General features: G+C 43.0%; 1 protein-coding gene across 2 annotated transcripts in view; it reads left to right on the top strand.

The window, feature by feature from the left end:
* The window catches only part of LOC124162349 (potassium voltage-gated channel subfamily KQT member 1-like), a 377,689-nt gene that overhangs the window by 52,231 nt on the left and 303,272 nt on the right, over window positions 1-22,186 (top strand). For both annotated transcript variants that reach the window (XM_046538857.1, XM_046538855.1), the window contains exon 2: window positions 12,290-12,380. In XM_046538857.1, the coding sequence (XP_046394813.1) occupies window positions 12,290-12,380 (91 nt within the window). The remainder of the gene's footprint in view (window positions 1-12,289; window positions 12,381-22,186) is intronic.

The raw sequence follows: 22,186 nt of genomic DNA, 5'->3' as shown, positions 1-22,186 counted from the left end.
ATGGCTAAATGATTACGTGCATGTACTGTATGTTGCCTTTCCCTTGGGCTACAACCTTGTCGCGGTGGAAAGGCTTGCGCGTTCCTAATACCCCTAGAGCTGCACTGGCGGGATTAATTCTGAATTAATCCTGGTAAGGCCACCCATGCCAGATAGGTCGTAGGGTAGGAGCCAGACGAAAGGTAGTCCACGTGATGGTGTCACGTGAAAAACACTGTTGGAATGGAAGTGGGAAACCCTACCAACTATCTCTTCCCTGGAAACATGGAGTACAACCAAATGAGCCTCGGAATATCATCGACCGGGACCCGTCCGCAAAGGGCGGGTGTCGGGCACGGCAGCGAGGTCGGCAAGGTCCTCGGGGTCGTCAACATGCGAAATCCTTGCAGAGACTTATCATCATCACCAGCAGCAGCAGCAATGAAGAGAGAAAAAGGCCAAGAAGATGGAGAAGAAGAAGTCGGCTATAAATGTAGGGACGTGGAATGTGAGGACAATCATGAGGGCATGGAAGTTAGAAAATATGAAAAGGGAAATGGATAAAGGGAGGATAGATATCTTAGGATTATGCGAGGTGAGGTGGAGGGATGGGGGTACTATTGGAGTGATGGGTATAGGGTTATATATAGTGGTGGGGGGGTAAGCCAGCGAGGGGTAGCTTTATTACTATTAAATAGGAAGATGGCTAAGCGTATGGTAGGTATAGATCAGGTAAGCGATAGGATTCTGGTGATAGAAATTGAGACGCGGCCCACCGACCTTGTGGTGGTCCAAGTGTACATGCCCACTAGCAATCATAGGGAGGAAGAAGTAGATGAGGTGTATGAAAAGCTCGAGGAAATAATTAGAGAAACCCCGGGTAAGAAAAATTTGGTAGTGATGGGGGACTGGAACGCTTTAGTCGGGGAAGGGAGGGATGGAAGCGAAGTAGGAGAATTTGGATTAGGAATACGGTACGACAGGGGAGAGAAAGCAGCAGAAGTTTGCAGGAGAAACAAGTTATTCATCACAAACACGTGGTTCAATCATCATAAAGGGCGAAGGTACACATGGAAAAGTCCAAGGGATGTTGGGAGATATCAAATACACTACATTATGGTAAGACAGAGGTTTATGAATAGTGTGAAAAACTCGCGTAGCTTCCCAGCAGCAGATGCAGATTAAGACCACAACCTAGTACTTATAAAATGTAACGTAAGATTCAAAAGACTTTAATACTAAAGTTAGAAAGGCGAAGAAATGGAACGTAGAACACCTGAAGGGGGAGGATATCAGGAACAAGTGTACATTAGTATACGGGAGACTGGAAGTACACAGACTGAAGAGGAAGGGTGGGATAATATTAAAACGGGAATAGTCAATGCGGCGGAGAAGTCAATTGGCTACGTTGACAGCAGAAGGACAAAGAATCCGTGGATTACGGAGGGAATGGTAAAAGAAATGGAGGAAAGAAGAAGTGGAAGAACGTGGACACAGATCAGGGCAAAAGAATGTATAGGGAACTAAATAATCGATTACTACGTGAAACTAAGAGGGCAAGGGAGGATTGGTGGAAAAGACAGTTTGAGGAAATGGAAAAGTTCCAGAGGGATGGAGAAGTAGGCGCGTTGTACGCCAAAGTTAAGTCGCTATCGGACGGCAAAACAGGAGAAGCCATGTCTAAGGCTAAAGATGGAAGGATGCTAACCGAGCGAGAAGATGTACAGAGTAGATGGAAAGAATACGTGGAGGATCTCTATGAAGGAAGGAACAGACCGGAGAGATTGACTTTAGAGGATGAAAGTGAAGTGGGGGAGGATAATTTTGGGCCGGGGATATTAGATTCGGAAATAGAGAAAGCACTTCGTGATATGAAGGCTAGTAAAGCAGTGGGCGTGGACAATATCCCGTGTGAGCTTCTGGAGAATCTAGGGAAGGAAGGTAAGAAAAGGTTTTTCAAACTAGTACGCAGGATATATGAGGAGGGATGTTGGCCGCAGGATTTCGTGAAGATGGTTTTAATTCCGCTACCGAAAAAGAAGAAAGCTGTGGAATGCGGAGATTACAGGACTACCACCCTAATATCGCATGCGACGAAAGTGGTGCTGAGGATATTGAACAGACGAATGGAGGCGAGGGCAAACGACTATTCAGGCGAAGATCTGTTTGGTTTTAGGAAAGGGAAGTCAAATCGTGATGCAATAGCGATAATGAGGTCCCTGGTGGAGAGGAACCTAGAATATGACCGGGACGTATATGCCTGTTCCGTGGATTTTGATGAAGCGTTAGATAGCTTGAACTGGTTAGAGTTAATGGAAATCCTCAAGAGAATAAGTGTATATTGGAGGGATAGACGACTAATTTGTAATCTGCATATGGCCCAGACTGCGCAAGTGTGGGTAGCGGACGGAGAACCTGGGTGGGTAAGCATTGGCCGAGGTGTGAGGCAAGGCTGTCCTCTATCGCCGCGTATGCCTACTTTTTATCGTATGCGCTTAGGAGATGGTAAGAGAAGCGTGGGATGAGTTAGAAGCTGGAGTAAAAGTGGGAGGAATGATGTTCAAATAAGTGAGATTCGCGGATGATCAGGCGTTGATTAGCCAGTCAGCGAGGAGGCTTCAGGCTCTAGTGAATGCGTTATACGAGCGTTGCGAGGAGTATGGGATGAGGATTAATCACAAGAAAACTAAGTTTATGCGGTTGTGTAAAGCATCACGAGCGAGGAATGTGAGGCTTAAGATAATGGTGGGTGGTGAATAATTTGAGTAGGTTTAGCAGTTCAACTATTTACGCAGTACGTTAGAGGTAAACGGATACGGTAGTAAGGACATTAGGAAGAGAATTGCATTAGCAAATGAGGCGTTCGTGAACAGGAAGGAAATTCTGAGAGGATTGTTGCATAAGAGTTTAAAGATAAGGCTAGTGAAGAGTTTGATCTGGAGTGTTGCGCTTTACGCTGCGGAAACGTGGACATTGAGGAAAGAAGACGAGAGAAGATTCGAGGCATTCGAGGTGTGGGTATGGAGAAGAATGGAGAAGGTGAAATGGACGGAGAGGAAAAGGAACGACGAAGAGCTGGATATGGTTGGCAAGGAGAGGCAGCTTTTAGATGAGATACGGAGGAGACAGAATTTATGGATGGAGCGAATAATTAGCGGAGAGGGGATGTTGAAAATGGTGTTAGAGGGTAGAATGTTGGGGAAACGAGGTAGGGGAAGGAAAAGAATAGGGTTTTTAGATAGATTGAAAGGAAGTAGGCCTTACAGTGAATTGAAGAAGGCAGCGCTGGAAGGATAAGGAGTCTCCCAAATCACTTCATTAGTACTCCATGGAAACCTACCTTAATCTTAATAATTATAAACTGTCTGTTGACTATTATATTAATTAAGGAAGGTTTCGCTGTTTATAAATCGCATGTAATTACAAGGTGTAAAATCCAGCATGAATTCGAATACAATTATCTGCAAACATTCGTTACCAATAACGTAGTTCCAAAAGGGACATACTTAAATATTACATTATTTCAGTAAGTCTTTCATAAAAACTGGTATCATTGATTCCATTGCACGTAAAATTTCCTCATGGTATTTCAAACGTGAAAGCACTTATATGGTTACAAGTATAACTTTCAAGGACACTTACAAGTATAACTTTCACGCGACGAAATAATAACAACTAACCACATTCCATCATGTGAATAGGTTGCGTATTCTGATGTTTGTTGTTTGAATTAATCACTTGAATGTATCTCGGGTTACTTGTATTAGTTTTACGACACTATGAACGTTTTAAAACACACTATTGCCACAAATAACCTTATAAACATGAAAAACTCTCAACAATAGCAGGAATTATTATGCACTCTTTTCTGTTTACATTACGTACAACGTAAAACTGAGTACCAAAGGTATTAAACTTTGAAATAAATCACAGCCTTTCATCAACTTAAGCCGAAACTTAGTAAAAACTTGATCTTCATATGAATACTTATCCAATACATTGAATTAAATCAACTTCTAACTCACCTCACAAATTGTGGAAGAAGGCTATGGTTGCCACTTATCCATCCCGCAAATTTGTAACCATTTCGCCCTTACCTCAGGATTACAAGGAAAAACAAAAACACGGAAACCATCCCTGCAACTAATGGAACAGCTTGGTGCAGAAGAACCACCCATCTCTCTTATTAATCAATTACAAAAATGGAAAAAACTGCACCTAATTGACGTTACGCCTATGCTACAGCACAGCCCGCCATTGATGATATGACCAACAATGGCGGATTGCGACGACTCAACTTCGTAGTTATTATATGGCAATATAGAGGACTCTGCTCGGCTCCTATGAATTCGAAGCGAGCGCGTACTTCGCTGCTGCTAGCACACCGCCCTCCGAAAGAGCAGGAATTTGGGCCGACACACTGCACGACGGGGTCAGCCAAGGTCTTTCCCATTGGACAGTCGGACTGTTATTGAGATGCGGCGGGCGCAGCCGGAATGTTTCCTGGGGGTGGGGAGAATAGGCTTGCTTACTATATATGCTAGTTGCCTAAACTGATGTTTTTCCGTCAGTTCTCATATATCAGAAAACTGTAACTTGATTTTACTAGCAATATATTTTTGTCACAATGGTGAATGTCACCTTCATCGTTATCCATGAGCAAAAATATGAAATGTAACCATATGTATCGAAATATTGAGCGTCAGGTCCCATCGGTGCAGTGGTCTCCTCAGCAACTTTATGGTGAAAATTTCGGAGCTTACGTGGCTGGCTCCGAACCAGGTGGTACTCCTCGAGCTCCCCCGAGTGCATGAATAATGAAGTAAGGACTCGGAGAGAGAAAGATCCTTCAAATGCCATTCACAGTTCTTTGCCGCGGGCGAAAGTCCTTTTAATTGGCGCGAGCAATAAGTATGAGACGATTCAGACATTGTTCACCTGACCTCCTCAAGCGATGTGCACATCCCAGGTACGAACCTCAAATTCTTCTCGGCTTTCTTCGAAAGTGGACGGTCTTGGTTTCTTGTTTAGGGATCAAATAGGGCTCTCCATCGCTTCTAAAATTGTGCTTTTGTCCCTAGTTGTGAGTGGAATAGCTCCAAGTTGCGCCCTGCTTACACAGCTCGGTCAAGTCAAATCGACTGGTAATGATGCACGTGGAACAACGAATTGACAAAAGGCGAAGGTCGATACCGTAGGAATACGGAGACGATCATAAGGATCGACTTTTGAAAGTAAAACAGCATTGCGATATATTATATTTTGTCCGTTCCTGTCGATAGTGATAAACACGGATTAATATACAGAATAACAACAGAGCATAAGCAGGACTTCTTCCATTTCAGTGGTCAGCTGTTGTATTCCATTAATGACAACGAATGTTGTATTACAGAAATTAAGGCTTCTCAATATGTTGTCATGTACTTTGGAACATTGGGATAAATGATCAGTTGGCCGAGGTCCTCTTAAAACAAAATGGCGAAAGAGATCGGTATATCCCATTTCTCAAATAAATCTTCGTTTTGTGGCCGTAAAGACCCTTTTCTTGGCTTTTATGTGCTCGGATTGCGGCTGAGGGTAAAAAAAAGTTTTGAACGATTCTTCGTCTGCCTTTATCGCCATCGAGTTAATTTTCCTGGCTGATAATTAATGAAAAACAATTTAAACTTAAATAATACGTATTTCAATAACATTATGTGAATACTAAGAATGAAGCGCCATTATGTGCCTTTCTAATAAATTGCTATGAGGCGCCAAAGGTACCGATACTTTTTATTCACATTGTTCTGGTAAAACTAAAGTAAATTTACCTGGTACATCTGAAGTGGAGAAAACATTACCTAGCTCATGATCTATAACAATAATGAAACCGGTTGTTAAAAACTCATTGCAGAAATATTCATCCACCAACGTAAACGCTTGTAGACAATGCTATGGGCATAAGTGCTAGCACCAAATCTCACGGAATAGTCTAATGTAATCCACCATCTTGAGTCTCCGGCGCAGTGGGAATGCAAATTTTAAATGCAAAGTAACGGAAGGCAGGGAAAAGAGACATGATTTAGTTACCGAGTTATTGATGTAGAACAGTAAAATTATGGTTTTACGTAGTCCATGTAATGGCACTATGAAAAACAGCTGAATTTGGAGTGTAAGGACCTCGGCTCTGGAAACATTTTCAATCTACGTGAAGAAAAAATTCGCATGGTAGCTCGCTGCTTGCATAGGTTCCACGGAAAACGAGAAACGACTGCTGATGAACTAGATGGTCCAGGATCTAACAAAAAGATTGAACAAGAAGCGATTGCTGTGCGGTCGCGAAGTTTGGTCATTCCGCACTGCATGTGGGCGACATTTTTAATGTAGGTTACTAGGCCTTTTTCTTCATCTTTCGTAAATACCTGCTTTACCGCAAAGTTAGGCGAATGATGCAGAAAAGTTTCTCGGGTTTTCCACCGGTTGATGTCGTCCATGTCTCCCGACGTTTCGATCCAATATTGAAGTTCATTATATACAACAAAAATGGCGGGAAAACCAAAACATGCCTGAACCAATCAGGTTAAACCTGACCTCGGATGGAGGGTATATATGCTGGAAAATTTTCGAAGAACGGCATTCGGAAGATCCCCTGAGGATGATCAGCAAGTCACGGATCGAAACGTCGGGAGACATGGACGACATCGAGCGGTGGAAAACCCGAGAATATTTTCTGCAACTGATATGCCAGGAAAACAAAAAAAAACCTATGGGATTTCTTTTTTTTCTTCTTTGCTTTGTGGCATTTCCCTCCATACACCTGTAACATAACCCATGTCACACATGCAACAGCGTCTTGTGCCATGGCCCAGCGGTTCAAGGTACAGGATGATGTTTGTATCCAAGGTGCACGATGGTCTTGTTTTAAACAAAAGTGACCGCCTACAGGTAAACACCTTACCAATTTTCAAAAGAGAGTGCGTGTTTTATTCACCAAAAAAGGCGTTATCCGCATAGTCAGTAGAAGTGCTAGCGCCAACTTACCATGCTAAACCATGTCCACGTGCACTGTTGCTGTGCAGTTGGGTGCCAGGAAAAAAAAAACATTCAAAGGAAGCTCAGTGTCTTTTCATACGGGAGTCAAGTGACAAATACGTTTAAATGTGTTGTAGTTCATTTGGATACGAGCCTAATGTTTCACACGGGCTCCTTGATATTTAAATATTCCTCGTCACGTGACACATGTGATGGAAACACGTGTTTACTGAAGATCGTTCGCTCCCTTTACTAACATTTAATCTAAGGTCGAAAGCCACGTTCACATCATGAAATTAATGCCTATCTAACATTAAGTGAGGCCGTGTTCCAATCCATACACCCTCTGCCAGCCACCCTGGACTAGGGCTTTAGGCATGTTCCTATGATGAAGCCAGTTAAGAGCTGTGGCAGTAGAGGCGCCACTAGGCGATGAGCTCATCGGGAGCATTACGTTGCTCTGCTCAGCATTGGATTTTGTTTTGGCAATAGATACTGAATATAAAGTGAAGACCGTCTATATTATACGTCATTTGTGATGCAAATAACATCCATATTAAATGCTCGAGCTAAGGTGTGTCTTAAGGAATGCAATTATTTAATCAAGCAGAGAAAAGGAATAGCTGTAAGGGTGATGAAACCTGGAACGAAATAATTATATTCGCTTCATCACTGTGGTGAATTAGGAGTCAACATGAACCATGAATCATTGGCGTACCAAAAGGGGGGCAGCAGCCCCCCACCCCAGGAAACAAAAATAGCAAATTTCTTTAAGGAAAATCAGGACTGAATTGAAACGAAAGTTTTGAACAAATTTTCTTTAAACATACGACAAATGATATTAAAGTAAGACATGCCATTAAATAAAAATAATTTGATTTTCCTGCAAAAATTTTAAAAACTAATAAAGCGCTATTATAATTTTCTTAAAACAATTTTTTCATTCACCCTATCCGTGCTAAAATATGCGAGCATCTTGAACGATCATAGCTTGACCCCACCCCCTACTTTTGATCCAGGGTAAGCCCTTGCCATGAATTCAGTTAACATTACCATCGAGTTGCAAATTATTAGCCCAAATAGATTGGCAATGTGAAGCTATTGTCAATTACGAAATCGGGCCTTAGGAATAGTGGTAAGGAGGTGGAAAAAACTTGGCCAAATTTTAAGGATATTAATGTTTAAGGGATGATAGTATCCCTCACTCTGAACCAACAAAGAGGAAATAAAATCTGTGTTAAGGATTTTCTGTTTCAAAAGCTGCAAAGCTCCTGCTAAAGGTGCCATTATGCCTCTTATTAACAAAAAATAATCACAAGAGTATGGCATTGGACAGAACGGGAGGAATATAGAGGGATAAAATTGATTAATAAAACTAACAAAATACTTTCTAAAATTGTGTTTCATAGACTTTAAATCAGGCAGTAGTAGCTGAAAACTAGGAATAGCTAGCAAAGGCGCCATCAAAAGAGGTGAACAAAGTCCGTTTAAAAGTCAATAAAGACAAAAAATGACCTGAATATTATCAGACTAATGAACACGAAGACAATTCTATACCAGTGTTACACCATTAACTAAAAAAAGCACCAATTTAGATATCCAGCAGAAAGACCATCGTGAATTAGACTCCTGAGAGCAGTTGGAAATTTTGAAAATTATCGAAAACCAGAAAAGCACTCTGATAAACGAACATCTTAACCCATCTTTTCCGCCTGTTCTGGGGTTCGACGGCACTTTAAATACAGAATATTCTGTTACATGGAAAAAATGGGGATTGAGCTTCTACGGCCTCGAAAGATTAAAGAAAAGAAAAGGAATTTCTCAATTGGCCGTGTAATTCTCCCTGCTCGTCCACCCTGCAAGTCGAAAAAATTTTACTGCGTTGGTGTGCGGGAAGGGGGAGAAATTCCCCGCAGGGACCAAACACCAGCCTCTCAACCGGAAAGCCCAAAACACACACACTCACTCAAACATACACAACAAGATCCTTTGTGGGGGATGTAGGGACCTCCGCTAAGGATTCTTGCTCCACAAAAAACCGGGAATCTTCACAGGATGGGCCTGTTAAAGGCAGCCAGTGATCCGTAGAAACACTTGCACTCAATAAGCAATCACTCACACATTCACTCACCTGTGGATGGCTTCAATGTTCCGGGAGAAAAAAGGTTTGCTCCAAAAGAGCGTCGTCGGGGGGTCGGCAAGGGGACGAGGAAAACACACGTATACGTATTTCGGCTACAAAGTAACCCTCTTCAGCGTGCTGAAGGAAGAACCAAATGCACTTACAACACGAGGCTGAAAGTGAAGGGGACGGGAGGACAACCAAAAAATATAACTAAGAATAAGAAAAGGGGGGGGTTGAAGATGGAGGGGCCAGTGGGGAGGATGGAAATAGTATTGGGTGTTAAACGGAAGATGGGAACCTATGGCAAAAAGGGTTAGATGGGAACGGGGGAGGGAAGTGAAGTGATTGGCTAGTGGCGTACTGGGGTAAAGGAGGAGAGGGGTTAAGGCGATAAGGGTTAAGGGATTAAGGGTCTTTGAACTTCCACTGCCGGTGGATCAATTCGGCACAACACATAACCACGGCTTCCCTCCGAAAGAGATTTACAATCGGAATTTTTACAAAATTAAAACGTTTTTTATGTTCAATAGAACAAACAAACTATATTTCAGAGGTAAATAACCTCAGTAGCTCGCTCGATCTTCAAATAAGAGTTTTAAACACATTTGCTCTCAAGAGAAATTCAGGCTGAATCATATGCTCAGGGCTCTAAAGCTTGGGCTTTTCAACAGGTGGCGCCACCCCCAAACCAAGGCGGAGAACGCAAGAACTGGCTTCAAAAAAGCAACATGGAACGCCGGGATAGGGAGTTGTAGGGGGCTGCTCTATGCTCTTGTGCTCTTACGCTCTGATCGGCTTTTTCGTTCTTTCTTGATCTGATTATAAGTAGTGCCACCACTGTCAAGTGCCAGATTTCGAAACTGAAAAAAAATTAAATAAAGCATTTTTAAGGGCAAAAGAACAATAAAGCAGTTGTTGTTGTGCAGTTAGAGTTGAAAAATTTTAATTGTCACTAAATGACATCGCAGAAATGATGACGAATAAAACACAGCAATGGACACGGAGAGTGGATGCAATTGTATCCATTACAATTCACAATAAATTTATTAATTGGGGACTACTAATTTCGTATGGAACGATTTTCAGACAAATTGAAGTGGTTTTTAAACAATTTATTGAGTCTGAATCTAAGAGTAGTTTATTAAAGATATCGTTAAAATTGACAAATATTAATCACTCTGAATAGCTACCCGTCATAATATTTTAAACGCATTGAGTTGACAGATTTAGGGTGTCTAGCTAATAAAAGCAGAAAAATCCACAAATCATAATTTCAGCTCTTGCAGGGAAGGTTTAGAAAATTCCACGTTAATCTTACGTGATTTAAGCGGTAGATAAGAATAAAAAAACATCCCGAAATTACTTAAATGCTTTGAAATCATATGGGTGGAAGGCGAGGGGTACGAATGATTCCTTTTTTTCTGAACATGGTTAGAAACAGAAACATACGTTCATTCACGCACACTTTCCAGGGGCTCAAAATTCACGCACAGTTCTCGTTTTTCAGACTCGCTGGACACTCTGAGATTCACATGTATTCAAGACTCATTCGGATTCGAGATTCACTCGGTTCATTATGAACGTTTTAAAGAACCTAATCATTGTCTCGGATCAAATTCCATCCGAATCCTCAAAATGAATCGATATATCCATCTAGGTCCGCCTAAATCCCTAAAGTTTCAATCGCGACACCGGCTTTCATCTTAGCAATGCATGGAGACCTGTAATCAGATGCATAAAAAACATAAGGGAAGAACTTGAAGAATTTCAAAAGACCTATAGCCAATCGGACCCTATTGATGTCCTCGCTAAACGGTCGTATCAGTTCAGTGCGAAATTGGACTTTGAATGAGTGAAGACGGGAGACGAGTCTTTCTCCGAAACGTCAGCTTATACAACAGAATTGACCTGGTTGAGAACCCGAGAAGAATTCGTCGGTAGTATTCACCCTGAGAAATTAAAATCTATTGTTATTTTGTATTTAATGAGAAGCATTTAAAATTGAATACGTTTGCGGAAATTCCACAAAGAAAAAAGTCATTGGCTTTGACCAAGATTCAAACCCGGATCCTCTGACTTCCGGTCGAATGCTTAAGCCTACCGAGGCGCCAATCCTCACAATGAAAATCGGAGGATCCGGGGTCGAATCCCGGTGAAGGCGTTTGGTTTCTTTCTCTGTGGATTTTTCGCACAATTTGTGGGGGTGACTCCGTATCACCGTGATTGGTCCCGTTAAAATAAAACTGAATTCATTTTTTGAAGCAGTTTCGATCACGCCCCCCCCCCCCGGAACAGTTGTTTGGAAAACGGTGGATTGTCATTCGAATTAAATTCACTGTCGCCAATCAAACGATAATGTGGTGACTAGTGAAGTAAGTGAGGCCTTACTTCCTGGGCGGTGGACAAAGTCGTGCTGTACATTTTCTCTCGGTACGGTAGTCGTGTATTTGTTGACTGCCATTTGCACCAATGTTAATTTTATTGCAGCAGTGAGGCCTGATAACGAAAAAAAATGTTCAAAACATTTAGAAAATGAAGGATCTCTATAAAAAATTGGTTGACACTCAGTTATTGGGATAGCAATTTCTATGCTCTATTAATGTTCTCCAGATACTGGCACCCAAACATTAACTTTCAGTTTTCCTAGGAAATCTTAGTAACGAAGGAGCTGATGATGCGTGCGGAATAATTTTTTACATCTTAAAAATGACTTAATTTGTTGAATGACTTTCGGCACTCACGTCACCGACACTGGAAGAGCAGACGTTTTGCCGTTGTGGCCGATGAAGAGAGGATGGTGTTATGATGATAGCGTTGGTTTACTAGGAAGAATGGTCGAGCCGATGTGACAAACAAAGTAGATATTTCAGGGAAGATTGTTTAAAAGGCACAGTAAAAATGTGACTCACGATTTTAAATTTTCGGTGGCGCTATACCACCTTCCTCAGAGTTAGGAACTAAGAGACTTTTGTGCCACCGAAAATTGAAAATCGTTTGAGTCTGTTTTTCATTGGGTCTTTCCCAACTTCGGTTATATTTGTGGTAAATACTTCATCGAGTAATATGTATGTACGTATCTGGTTTGTCCCTCACATTGAGGGTGCGCAGTGTTTTAGCGAAGCATGTCCTTTCTAATAAACCTAATATAATCTCTCTCAATCTCTTCCCACATAGGTTCATGGTTGTCCTCATCTGCCTCATCTTCAGCGTGCTGTCAACCATCGAGGAGTATTCCAACTTCGCCAATGAAACTCTTTTCTGGATGGTACGTACTTACGAATATACTATTATAACAATGCAGGTTTTACTTTTTTAAGGTTAAAATGGTTTTTTTTAATACCTGTTTAGAATGAGCTTGAATATTAATTCATTCGAATTTTTCTCCTCTATCGATACTGATCAAATTTTCATTTGCCGTCTTTATTTAATCATAGATTTCATAAAATTTCGTCGGCAATTCCGAACGAGCGTGAATTCTTCACGGAATTGAGTCACGAAGTATTTTGTGGCCGTCATTTCATCCGCGGAAAGCATTTTTGTGTATGTATTGCTGGGTGGAGCATGTCAGAATATAATTGAAAAGCCAATTTGTGGCTACCATTGGATGTATCGTATTGAGTAATTTGAAATACTATGATTTGATCGTGGTTTTGTTGGACTGCTATTCTTAGTCCTTCACCGAGGAGACAAACAGTGGTGACAAAGGATCAGCTAAGAATTTCCAAGTCCTAAAACAGAACTCCAAAACTTGCGCTAGGGTTGCGAATGGAAGTGCAAAATGGCTCATAAAAGTTTTTACAAAAGAACAGCTGAAATCCGTATAAGGCGTGCGGGAGAGGGAAGGGTCTCTTTCTCGGGAATTCGAGGCGATCCTTTTTTGCGAACTGTTACCAACTTTTTACAAGCCATCTGTAATTGGTTGGTGCTCAGAAATTAAATTTAACCAGTTGCCATTTATTTCACCGAAAACATATTTACCACGATCTTGGCAATTTTTGTGGTATTTCATCACAAACTTTATTAAGTGAGGTAACTTTTACTGAACCACATAAACAAAAAGTAGAACACGAACCGGGTTTCAATGTCTTAGCGTCATCATCAGGTTATCAGCAATGCATATTATACACCGCAACTCCTTAAAAAACCAAATTATAAGTAGGTGGGGAGGAGTTGGGGGAGGAGGTGGGGGAAAACGGAGTGGTGGAGGCGGGAGGGAGGGTTTACTGCTGAGAATGATAACAATCGTTGCTGAAATTATTTGGATTTGACTATTTCCCTGTTGTATAATAATCATCACATTTTATAGGAAACCTACTTACACTGGCACTGTTATTCCGGTCGATTCCAGGCACCGCTTTTCTAAATAAATGGCAGCTTTCTATAGCCTGATTAACAGACTTATTAATGTTCCTATGAAAAAGGAAGACCTCAAAAATGAAAAGGCCATAATTAAACAAATATATTCGGCGAATGGCTGTCCACCAGGAATAACATACAAGTTGATATTAAAATAGCAAAAGAAAAATGTAATAAAGCTTGGAGTGTTTGGAGCAGAAGGGGTGTGTACCAACTGTGGTGCAATGACTGTAATAGTGTATACGTGGGATAGACTGCAAGAAATTTCAAGATTAGAACAAAAGAACATTTTAGTGCTTTTAAAAACTTAAATGAAGACTAGAGCACTTTTGATAAACATATTTTAACTTTTGACCATTCCAGTGATTTTAAAGTGAAAACCTTACATTTATCTGATGACCGAAGAATGCCTTTGAAAAGCTCGAAATTTTAAGATGTAAACTGCACGCCGACGTTAACCTTGTACACCAGGGGTGGGCAATTGCTTGGGCTCGAGGGACGCTTGTTTGTATGAGCGAAGGTTATCCGAGGACCGCACCGCTTGCAATGATTGCATTCATCAGTTAACGTTTTATTAAATTTCAGAAAAAAATATAAATTACATAATAAAAATTAAACAACAGTGGCAGCGCTATTCAACATATTCATTTGGTTAACTTTATTTTACGAGGGTGTATTGAAAAGTAAGGTCTCCAACGAAGCTATTTGCGAACGCGAGTCGCTTGGCAAAATTTGACTACAGCACTGAATTTCTTGGTTCCTATGCTAAAAATTAAAAGCCACTCGTGTTAACTTAGGTCGCTTCGTCGCTGTCGTTAAGCATGAAGCTCCCGCTTAGCTCGCTTAGTCATTTGGAAACGAAAATGGTTTTTTCGATAGAAATTCGTCACCAGCCAGTCTAAGCATATGGTGAGAAGTGTATGGCCATCAAAGACGTGCGGAAATGGTGTCGGGAGTGTTCTGATGGACGAGAAAACGTCCATGATCAGCAGCGGTCGGGGAGGCCGAGTTTTCCAGAATCAACGGTGGCTTGAATGAACGAGATTAATAAACGAATTAACGCGCTCAATAACTGGAGAATAACCCTTCATGAGATAAATGAAGGTCTTGATGAAGAGTGTGGAAACTTCTCCGTGCAGAATATTTTGTCGGAGGTCCTCGGTTACAACATAATGTCTGGGTCCCTACGCAGCTCACCGAGGGACAGAGCGTCCACACGTGTCACATCAAACGATCGCTATCATCGATGAATGGGGAACTTGCATGGGTCGTCGATTGCTCTAAAAACTAATGGAAGTAAAATGGACACATTAGCTCGCAAAAATACCTAAAGTTTCTCCATTCATCATCAAATGAAATAAAAAAAATTGCATTTAAAATGGAGAAAAATTTCTCTGAGCCGACCACTGCGCGAAGACACCCGAGCGTTGCAGAGTCCAGACGTGACGTCATAGGTGCCTAAACAACCGCAGGGAGTTGGGAAATACGCTGAGCGCATGCTGTAAAATTTGTTTTGAGGGAGTATTTAGCCGCTTATCGTCAATTTATTTTGTTCTGTAAGATTTAAGACCGCTAGTGGTCCGTCAGAGGAAGTACAGGGAACAGAATTGAAAGATTTTGTGAGATAAAGACCATTCTTTTATTTATCCCCAAGTTGATGTTGCTCTCTCTACATCCCGCGGTTGACTCCCCGCTGCCAAGCTGCTTACCCTCCCAAGTCCACCTTAGGCGTCCCCACGTGATCGGCATTCACCTCTCCGATTCGTTGCCATCGCCGTGGCGTGTGAGGCTCGTAGGTCGCTGATGTTGCAGTACCTATTGGTGGGAAAGGAGCGACCGGAAACCAGAGGGATGTGCAGGTAAGGTGCAAGCAGAGGAAAGGGACGGAGAGAGCGTGGGATGCTTAGGTAGGTGCTTTCAATATGAAGAGACAGCATCCGGCAGCCATACATCATCCTCCCGCAAAACAAAATTGGACACACAGTGGACAATTTTTAAAAAAAGAAGACATTCAAGATGAAATACCACAATAAACCCAACACTCAATAAAACGTCAGTAAACATCATACAATCCCGTAATACATAATCATTCTGACCCTTGGATCAACAATACAAAGATGAAATACTAATAAACCCAGCATCAATAAAATTTCATTAAACAATGTTCAATCTCACAAAACACAATTTATTTCTTATTATTACGTGGTCGCAGGTTATATGCACCCTCGACTCTCTCCTCTTTCACCACACTTTCTGCTGGCACACTCACATTTTCACAACTAACGTCTTCGTTCTCCGAGCGTGGTCCGGCTTGGCCAGCCGCTCGTGACCTCAAGGGATAGGGGGAGCGCGCGGGGAGGGTTGATGAGATAAGGGAATTGTCGTCTGCGTCGGTGCTCCCGCAGTCTCCGCGGCCTTCCGCGGAATGTGCTTGCGCACGGAATGGGGAAGCAAGGACGTTGGTATCCTCTTCGCGGCCTTCTCTGGGACGTGCGTTATCACTCTCGCTGGTCAGGGGACTCGCTGGGGGCACTGATGAGATGGAGGGATAAACAACACTGGGAAGGGGAAAACAGGGGGGGTCTTCCACACTTGGACAGGGCGCACAACTAGCTCCTTCGTCCTCCGTCGTCTGGGTTTTCCGTGGGCGCCCTCGACGTCGCTCCTGGAATCTGCTAGTTGAAGTGGGAGGGGAAGTACCATGATACGGTTTAAGCCTATTTTTGTGAACAACAACATTTCGAAAGGGAAGCTTCAACCGCACATTCGTGTCCGAGAGAACTTCAATCACTTTGTATGGCCCCTTCCATGGGCAATGAAACTTCTTAACTCGGCCTGACTTAATTTGGGCATCACTCAAATATACATACTGCCCACACATGTACTTCACATCCCTGCATTTTTTATTGTACTGAATCTCTCGCGTTCTCTGCGCACTCCTGCAACTATTGCGGCACTTCGACCTCACATCCATCAGGATTTTCCGAAGACCCGTAACATAATCGCCGACAATCTTTTTACTCTCTCTGTCCAAACACTCGAAAGGGGTTTTCATTGGAAACCCGAATACAACTTCATGTGGCGAACATGTTGTACTACTATGCGTGCTAGTATTATATGCTGTAGTTGCATATTGGAGTAATACATCCCAGCTATTGTTTTTAGAGTTTACGTAATGGCTAATCATAACCGCAATTGTTCGATGAACCCTCTCAATTCTCCCATTGCATTCCGGATGGAAGGGTGTTGTGCGTAACTTCGTAATCTTCAGTAATCTACACATATTTGTAAACAGTTCAGACATAAAATTAGACCCCTGATCGCTCAAAAGCTTACTTGGCACACCAAATTTCAAAACCCACCTATTCACGAAAGCCTCAGCTACAGTCACTGCCGACTGATCCGCCAAGGGGACCATGACCAAATACCGCGAAAAATGATCTAATATGGAGAGAATGTATCTGTTTCCACTCTCCGTCACGGGTAGGGGTCCTACCACATCGACCGCTACGAAATCAAAAGGGGCTTCGGCTTCAGGTAGCTTCTGCAAAGGCGCTCTCGTTCTACCATACGGACTACGGCGATTGCATGACACACACTCTTTCACCAACCTTTCAACATGCGCTCGCATTTTAGGCCACCAATAGAGAGATTCTATTCTATTGAATGTTGACTGCGCACCTGCGTGGCCAAACAAAGGGTGCTCATGATACTGTCTGAAAACATCTAATCTCATTATCTCCGGAACCACTAGTTTCAGTCCATTACGCGTATCTTTGTATAAAAACCCTCCCTTTTCTTCGAAACCTTGTGATGAACGCCACTGTTTACACTGCATATCCCTTACTTGCATTTTTGCTACGTCATCATCAAATATGGTGTCGACAAGCCTCACTTTACGACTCAAACAATCCGCGTTCAAATGTTTCTTCCCCGGTTTGTGAACAACGGAATAGTTATATTCGCCGAGCTTTAACGTCCATCGCATCAACCTACTAGAGGGGTCCTTCATACTGAAAAGCCATTTCAATGCTGCGTGATCTGTCACAATTTTAAAATTTTTCCCAAATAAATAAGGCCTCCAATGCTGAACACTCCAAATGATCGCCAGCAATTCTTTTTCAGTCGTGGAATAATTGATTTCCGCGGTATTTAGTTGCCGAGATGCATAGGCTATTGGATGCTCCTCTCCCGCGACCTCTTGTGATAAGACGGCCCCAAGGGCAAAATTACTTGCATCCGTGGAGAGGATAAAGGGTTTGTTAAAATCAGGGTATACAAGTACAGGGCTACAAGTCAGTGCATCCTTCAAAACACCCATTGCGTGTTGACAATCCGGTCCCCAGACAAACGCTGTCCCCTTCTTCAAAAGCCTTGTAAGGGGCCTGGCCAGCTCGGCGTATCGATCGACAAAGCGTCGGTAATAGTTGGCTAGACCGAGAAAAGATTGCAACTCTTTCACATTCGTTGGGGTTGGGAAGTTTTTTACCGCATCAATCTTTCCCGGGTCAGGCCGCACACCCTCTTTCGAAATAATATGGCCGAGATAATTTACCTGTTCTAAGGCAAAGTGGCATTTTTCAAATTTCAATGAAAGTTTTGATTCCCTCAATTTTTCGAAAACTCGTCTCAATCTCTCTGAGTGTTCTTTAATTCCGCTACTGAATACAATAACATCATCTAAATATACTAAACACTGTAAGGGTTTTAATCCGCGGAGCACTCCGTCCATCATTCGCTGAAAGGTAGCAGGGGCATTTCGCAAACCAAATGGCATTCTAGTGTATTCGTAGTGCCCACTCTCGACAACGAAACCAGTTTTTGGCTGCGATTCAGGGTGCATGGGTATTTGATGATACCCGCTGGTCATGTCTAAGGTCGTGAAATATTTACACCCCCCCAAATAATCAAGAGTATCGACGATATTTGGAATCGGATAGACATCGGGTGTTGTGATGGAGTTCAATTGCCGAAAATCTACACAAAATCTAAAATTTGGCTTCCCATCTGTGGATTTCTTGGGCACGATAACGACTGGTGATGCCCATGGGCTTTCACTAGGTGTAATTATCCCAGCCTCAAGTTGCTCTTGCACAAATTTCTCTACCAATGGCTTCTGATGGTACGGAGTGCGGTATGGGCGACGATATTTGGGCTTTACCTCATTAGTAGGTATGTGGTGGTACGCGATATCTGTCGCAGGTAGATTTTCCTTATGACTAAAAAGGTCACAAAACTCCTCCAGGACAGGCCTCAACACATTCACCTCATCAGGCGATAGGTGACTTAGCTTGTCAGCAAAATTTAATTTATCGGTGACATTTTCTGTCGTCCCTAATTGGCCAACTCTTACCACATCACTTTCGCCCGCCAACCCTGTAACTAGCTCGTCTACCGTAGCCAATAACGTCCCCTTTGGAAAATTTAAATCCTCTGTCCCAAAATTCGCCACTTGAAAGATAACAGAGTTATCTTCACCTACGCTGCTCAAACTACGAGCCACGGCACACCCCTCAACGTCCGGAATTATGGGTTCCACAATCACTTCGCGACCCTGAAAGGAGGTTTCACTTACAATTGTTGTTCTAATTACTTTTTCGCTACGCGGCGGCACAGATATAGCATTTTCTAACCTCAACTCTACATTTTTAATAGTTTTTTCGTGTCTTTTAGAACTACTCTCCTTCTTATTAGGGCTAATCTCGTCCTTCAGGTCCTGTTTCTTCTCTACTAGTTCCCCTGTTAATGGCCAACTATTTTTGCCAACACAAAGTTTACCCCCACTCACATCAATTGAGGCCCCATATTTCTTAAGAAAATCCAAACCTAAAATCCCGTCAAATTCTGCAACTCGCTCAACCACTTGCATATTTACATCATACTTCACTGCCCCCACACAAAAGGTCACTTCTTTCTCCCCGTAATTCCACATTCTTCCCCCAGCAATACCCAAAATTCTGACCGCAGGTGCTCTGATTTTGTCTGTTCCACATACAGCGCGCCTGATTAGGGAAATCTGAGCCCCCGTGTCTATAAGCATTTTACATTTTCTTCCTAAAATATTAACTACTGCCACCAAATCGCATGAATCCCCTCTACTGCACACACGAGGTAGGATTACACTTACCAGGGGCCGGATTCGGCGGCTCTTCCGGCCCCAGCGCCGTTTAAATCTCCCGCCTGTTGGACCCCGCTGCGGCTCCTACAATCACGGGCCAGATGATCTCCCCTTCCGCAGATAAAACAGCGCCTTCCTTGGCTGCACTGCTTGGAAAGGTGACCGGGCTGCCCGCAGTTGAAACAGACGCGCTGGCTAGGGGCATGGAATACTCGGCGGGCGGGTGGTCCATCCCTTGGTCCCTCCGCCGGCCTCCTCTCAGTCTCCTGGATCCGGATGGCGTTAGCGATGGCAGCATCGAAGGTCTCAGGGGCAGTCAGTCGACACTGATGGCCAACCTCCCCAGTTAGCCCACGTAGGAACGTGTCGAGCGCCCGCTGATCCGCCTCGACACGTCGCTCCGCCACTCGTTCTGCTGGGCCCTCAGTGGAGTAGGTTCGCGCATTTATCGCCCGCACTCGGTCAGCGAATGCCTCAATGCCTTCGCCCGGTGACATGCGGAGGTTCGACAACACCTCCCGGAAAAACCGCGCGCTCTTTTTGGAGCGGTACCGCGCCGTAACGAGAGCCTTAAAAACTTCGTACGAGTCTGCCTCGCGGCATTCGTCTTTACTACGAATGAAAATATTAGCGTCTCCGAGCATACGCAGCTTAGCGACTCGCAATCTATCGGCATCGGACCATCCACCGAGATCTGCGATTCCCTCCAACTTTGAAAAGAAGGCGTCGACATCCTCCTCGACTTTTCCCGAAAACTCGCCAACCGCCGTGAAATATGCGAGCTGTGGTCGAGTTTCTATCGTGGTTGCCGCGCTGCTATCCTTCAGCCTCTTATTTTCCGTCTCGACCATGCGGAGTCGTTCGCACAGTTCGTTCATGGCCTGCTGGAGCTCCACCTCTCGTCCACCTAAACTGATTCGAGAAGACATGGTCTTATCTTCTGATATGTATCCTCCTCTGACTAAAATCCGACACTTCCGACACCAATGTAAGATTTAAGACCGCTAGTGGTCCGTCAGAGGAAGTACAGGGAACAGAATTGAAAGATTTTGTGAGATAAAGACCATTCTTTTATTTATCCCCAAGTTGATGTTGCTCTCTCTACATCCCGCGGTTGACTCCCCGCTGCCAAGCTGCTTACCCTCCCAAGTCCACCTTAGGCGTCCCCACGTGATCGGCATTCACCTCTCCGATTCGTTGCCATCGCCGTGGCGTGTGAGGCTCGTAGGTCGCTGATGTTGCAGTACCTATTGGTGGGAAAGGAGCGACCGGAAACCAGAGGGATGTGCAGGTAAGGTGCAAGCAGAGGAAAAGAACGGAGAGAGCGTGGGATGCTTAGGTAGGTGCTTTCAATATGAAGAGCCAGCATCCGGCAGCCATACAGTTCTGTTATTCTTGGGCAAGTTTTCCTATTGCTATTGTACTACGATTATTACTTGGGATATTAATTATGCATAGCGTAATAGCACTTTTCACAATTATCGATAGCGTAATAGCACTTTTCACAATTCAATCACGATGAAACACTGATAACTCTTGGCCGATATTTTTCAACCTTGTCAAACTTTGAGCATTACAACCACTGGCACTGTGATTATTAGCAGTAGCTTAACGGGAGATGTCACGTTGAAAATAACACTATTTAGGCACAAAAATGTTTCTAGATGTCTCCAATCAGCGAGTAAAATTTGCATTTACTGGAACTTACCCCATAATACAAGCACAGGCAGTCCTGAACGACGAATTCTCCGGTACCTACGAATAAACGGATGAAATTATTGTATATAAAAGCGGACATTAGTAAACATAAAAATTGTTCTAATTACATACTTAAATGAATGATATGCCGTCGATAACATCAACTTACAATTAACGTATCCCGTTCCAACGGCCGTGGCTCAGACTCCTACAACGATGTTATTTAGGTATTATATAATTTTTGGTTTAACTGCTCCAGTTTTATATTTCATGCCCTTACTTAGATATTAATATTATAAATAATACAAAATATGAGGGCCTTCGAGCCTCTATCGTCGGATATTTATCTTTAAATAGAAAATAATCAACACGTCTAACAAACGAAGCTCTCACAAATGCTAGCAAATATTACAAACAATCACAATAATAGCTTCGTGTGATGTTTAGGCACCTTGGACGTCATCGAGGCTTCGTCGGCAGTGGCTTGGGGGGTGAGGGAGTTTTTCCCGCGCTTTAAAATTCGTTATATTAATCATTGAATATCTGGCGAAGGAAAACTCAGATATACATGCGGTTTTCTTTGTTGTATTTAGAAAATAATTTTCTGTCCGCCAGTGAAATTTTAAAAAAATCATGCAAGCTCCTCTTTCGGCCGGAATGTCTTCGACCACACTCCTTACTGCCCAAAAGTTGCCTCGAGGGACTAACACCTTTTTTTTCCTCTTTCAAAAAACTCCTAAGGGGACAAACATTCAAGTCAGACGAGGAAATGCAAAGACGCAGTCGACAGTGGGCTTCGCAACGCAGCGGGAGAGTGGTACGACGCCAGTATGAAAAACCTAGATACAAAAATACAAAAAGCAAATGAACATCTAGGCAACTATGTAGAAATATAGCTA

Source organism: Ischnura elegans, chromosome 7 (assembly GCF_921293095.1).
Source record: "Ischnura elegans chromosome 7, ioIscEleg1.1, whole genome shotgun sequence".
Taxonomy (NCBI): Eukaryota; Metazoa; Arthropoda; class Insecta; order Odonata; family Coenagrionidae; genus Ischnura; species Ischnura elegans.
Note: the sequence above shows the minus strand (reverse complement) of the source record. Positions and strands in the feature narration are given on the sequence as shown.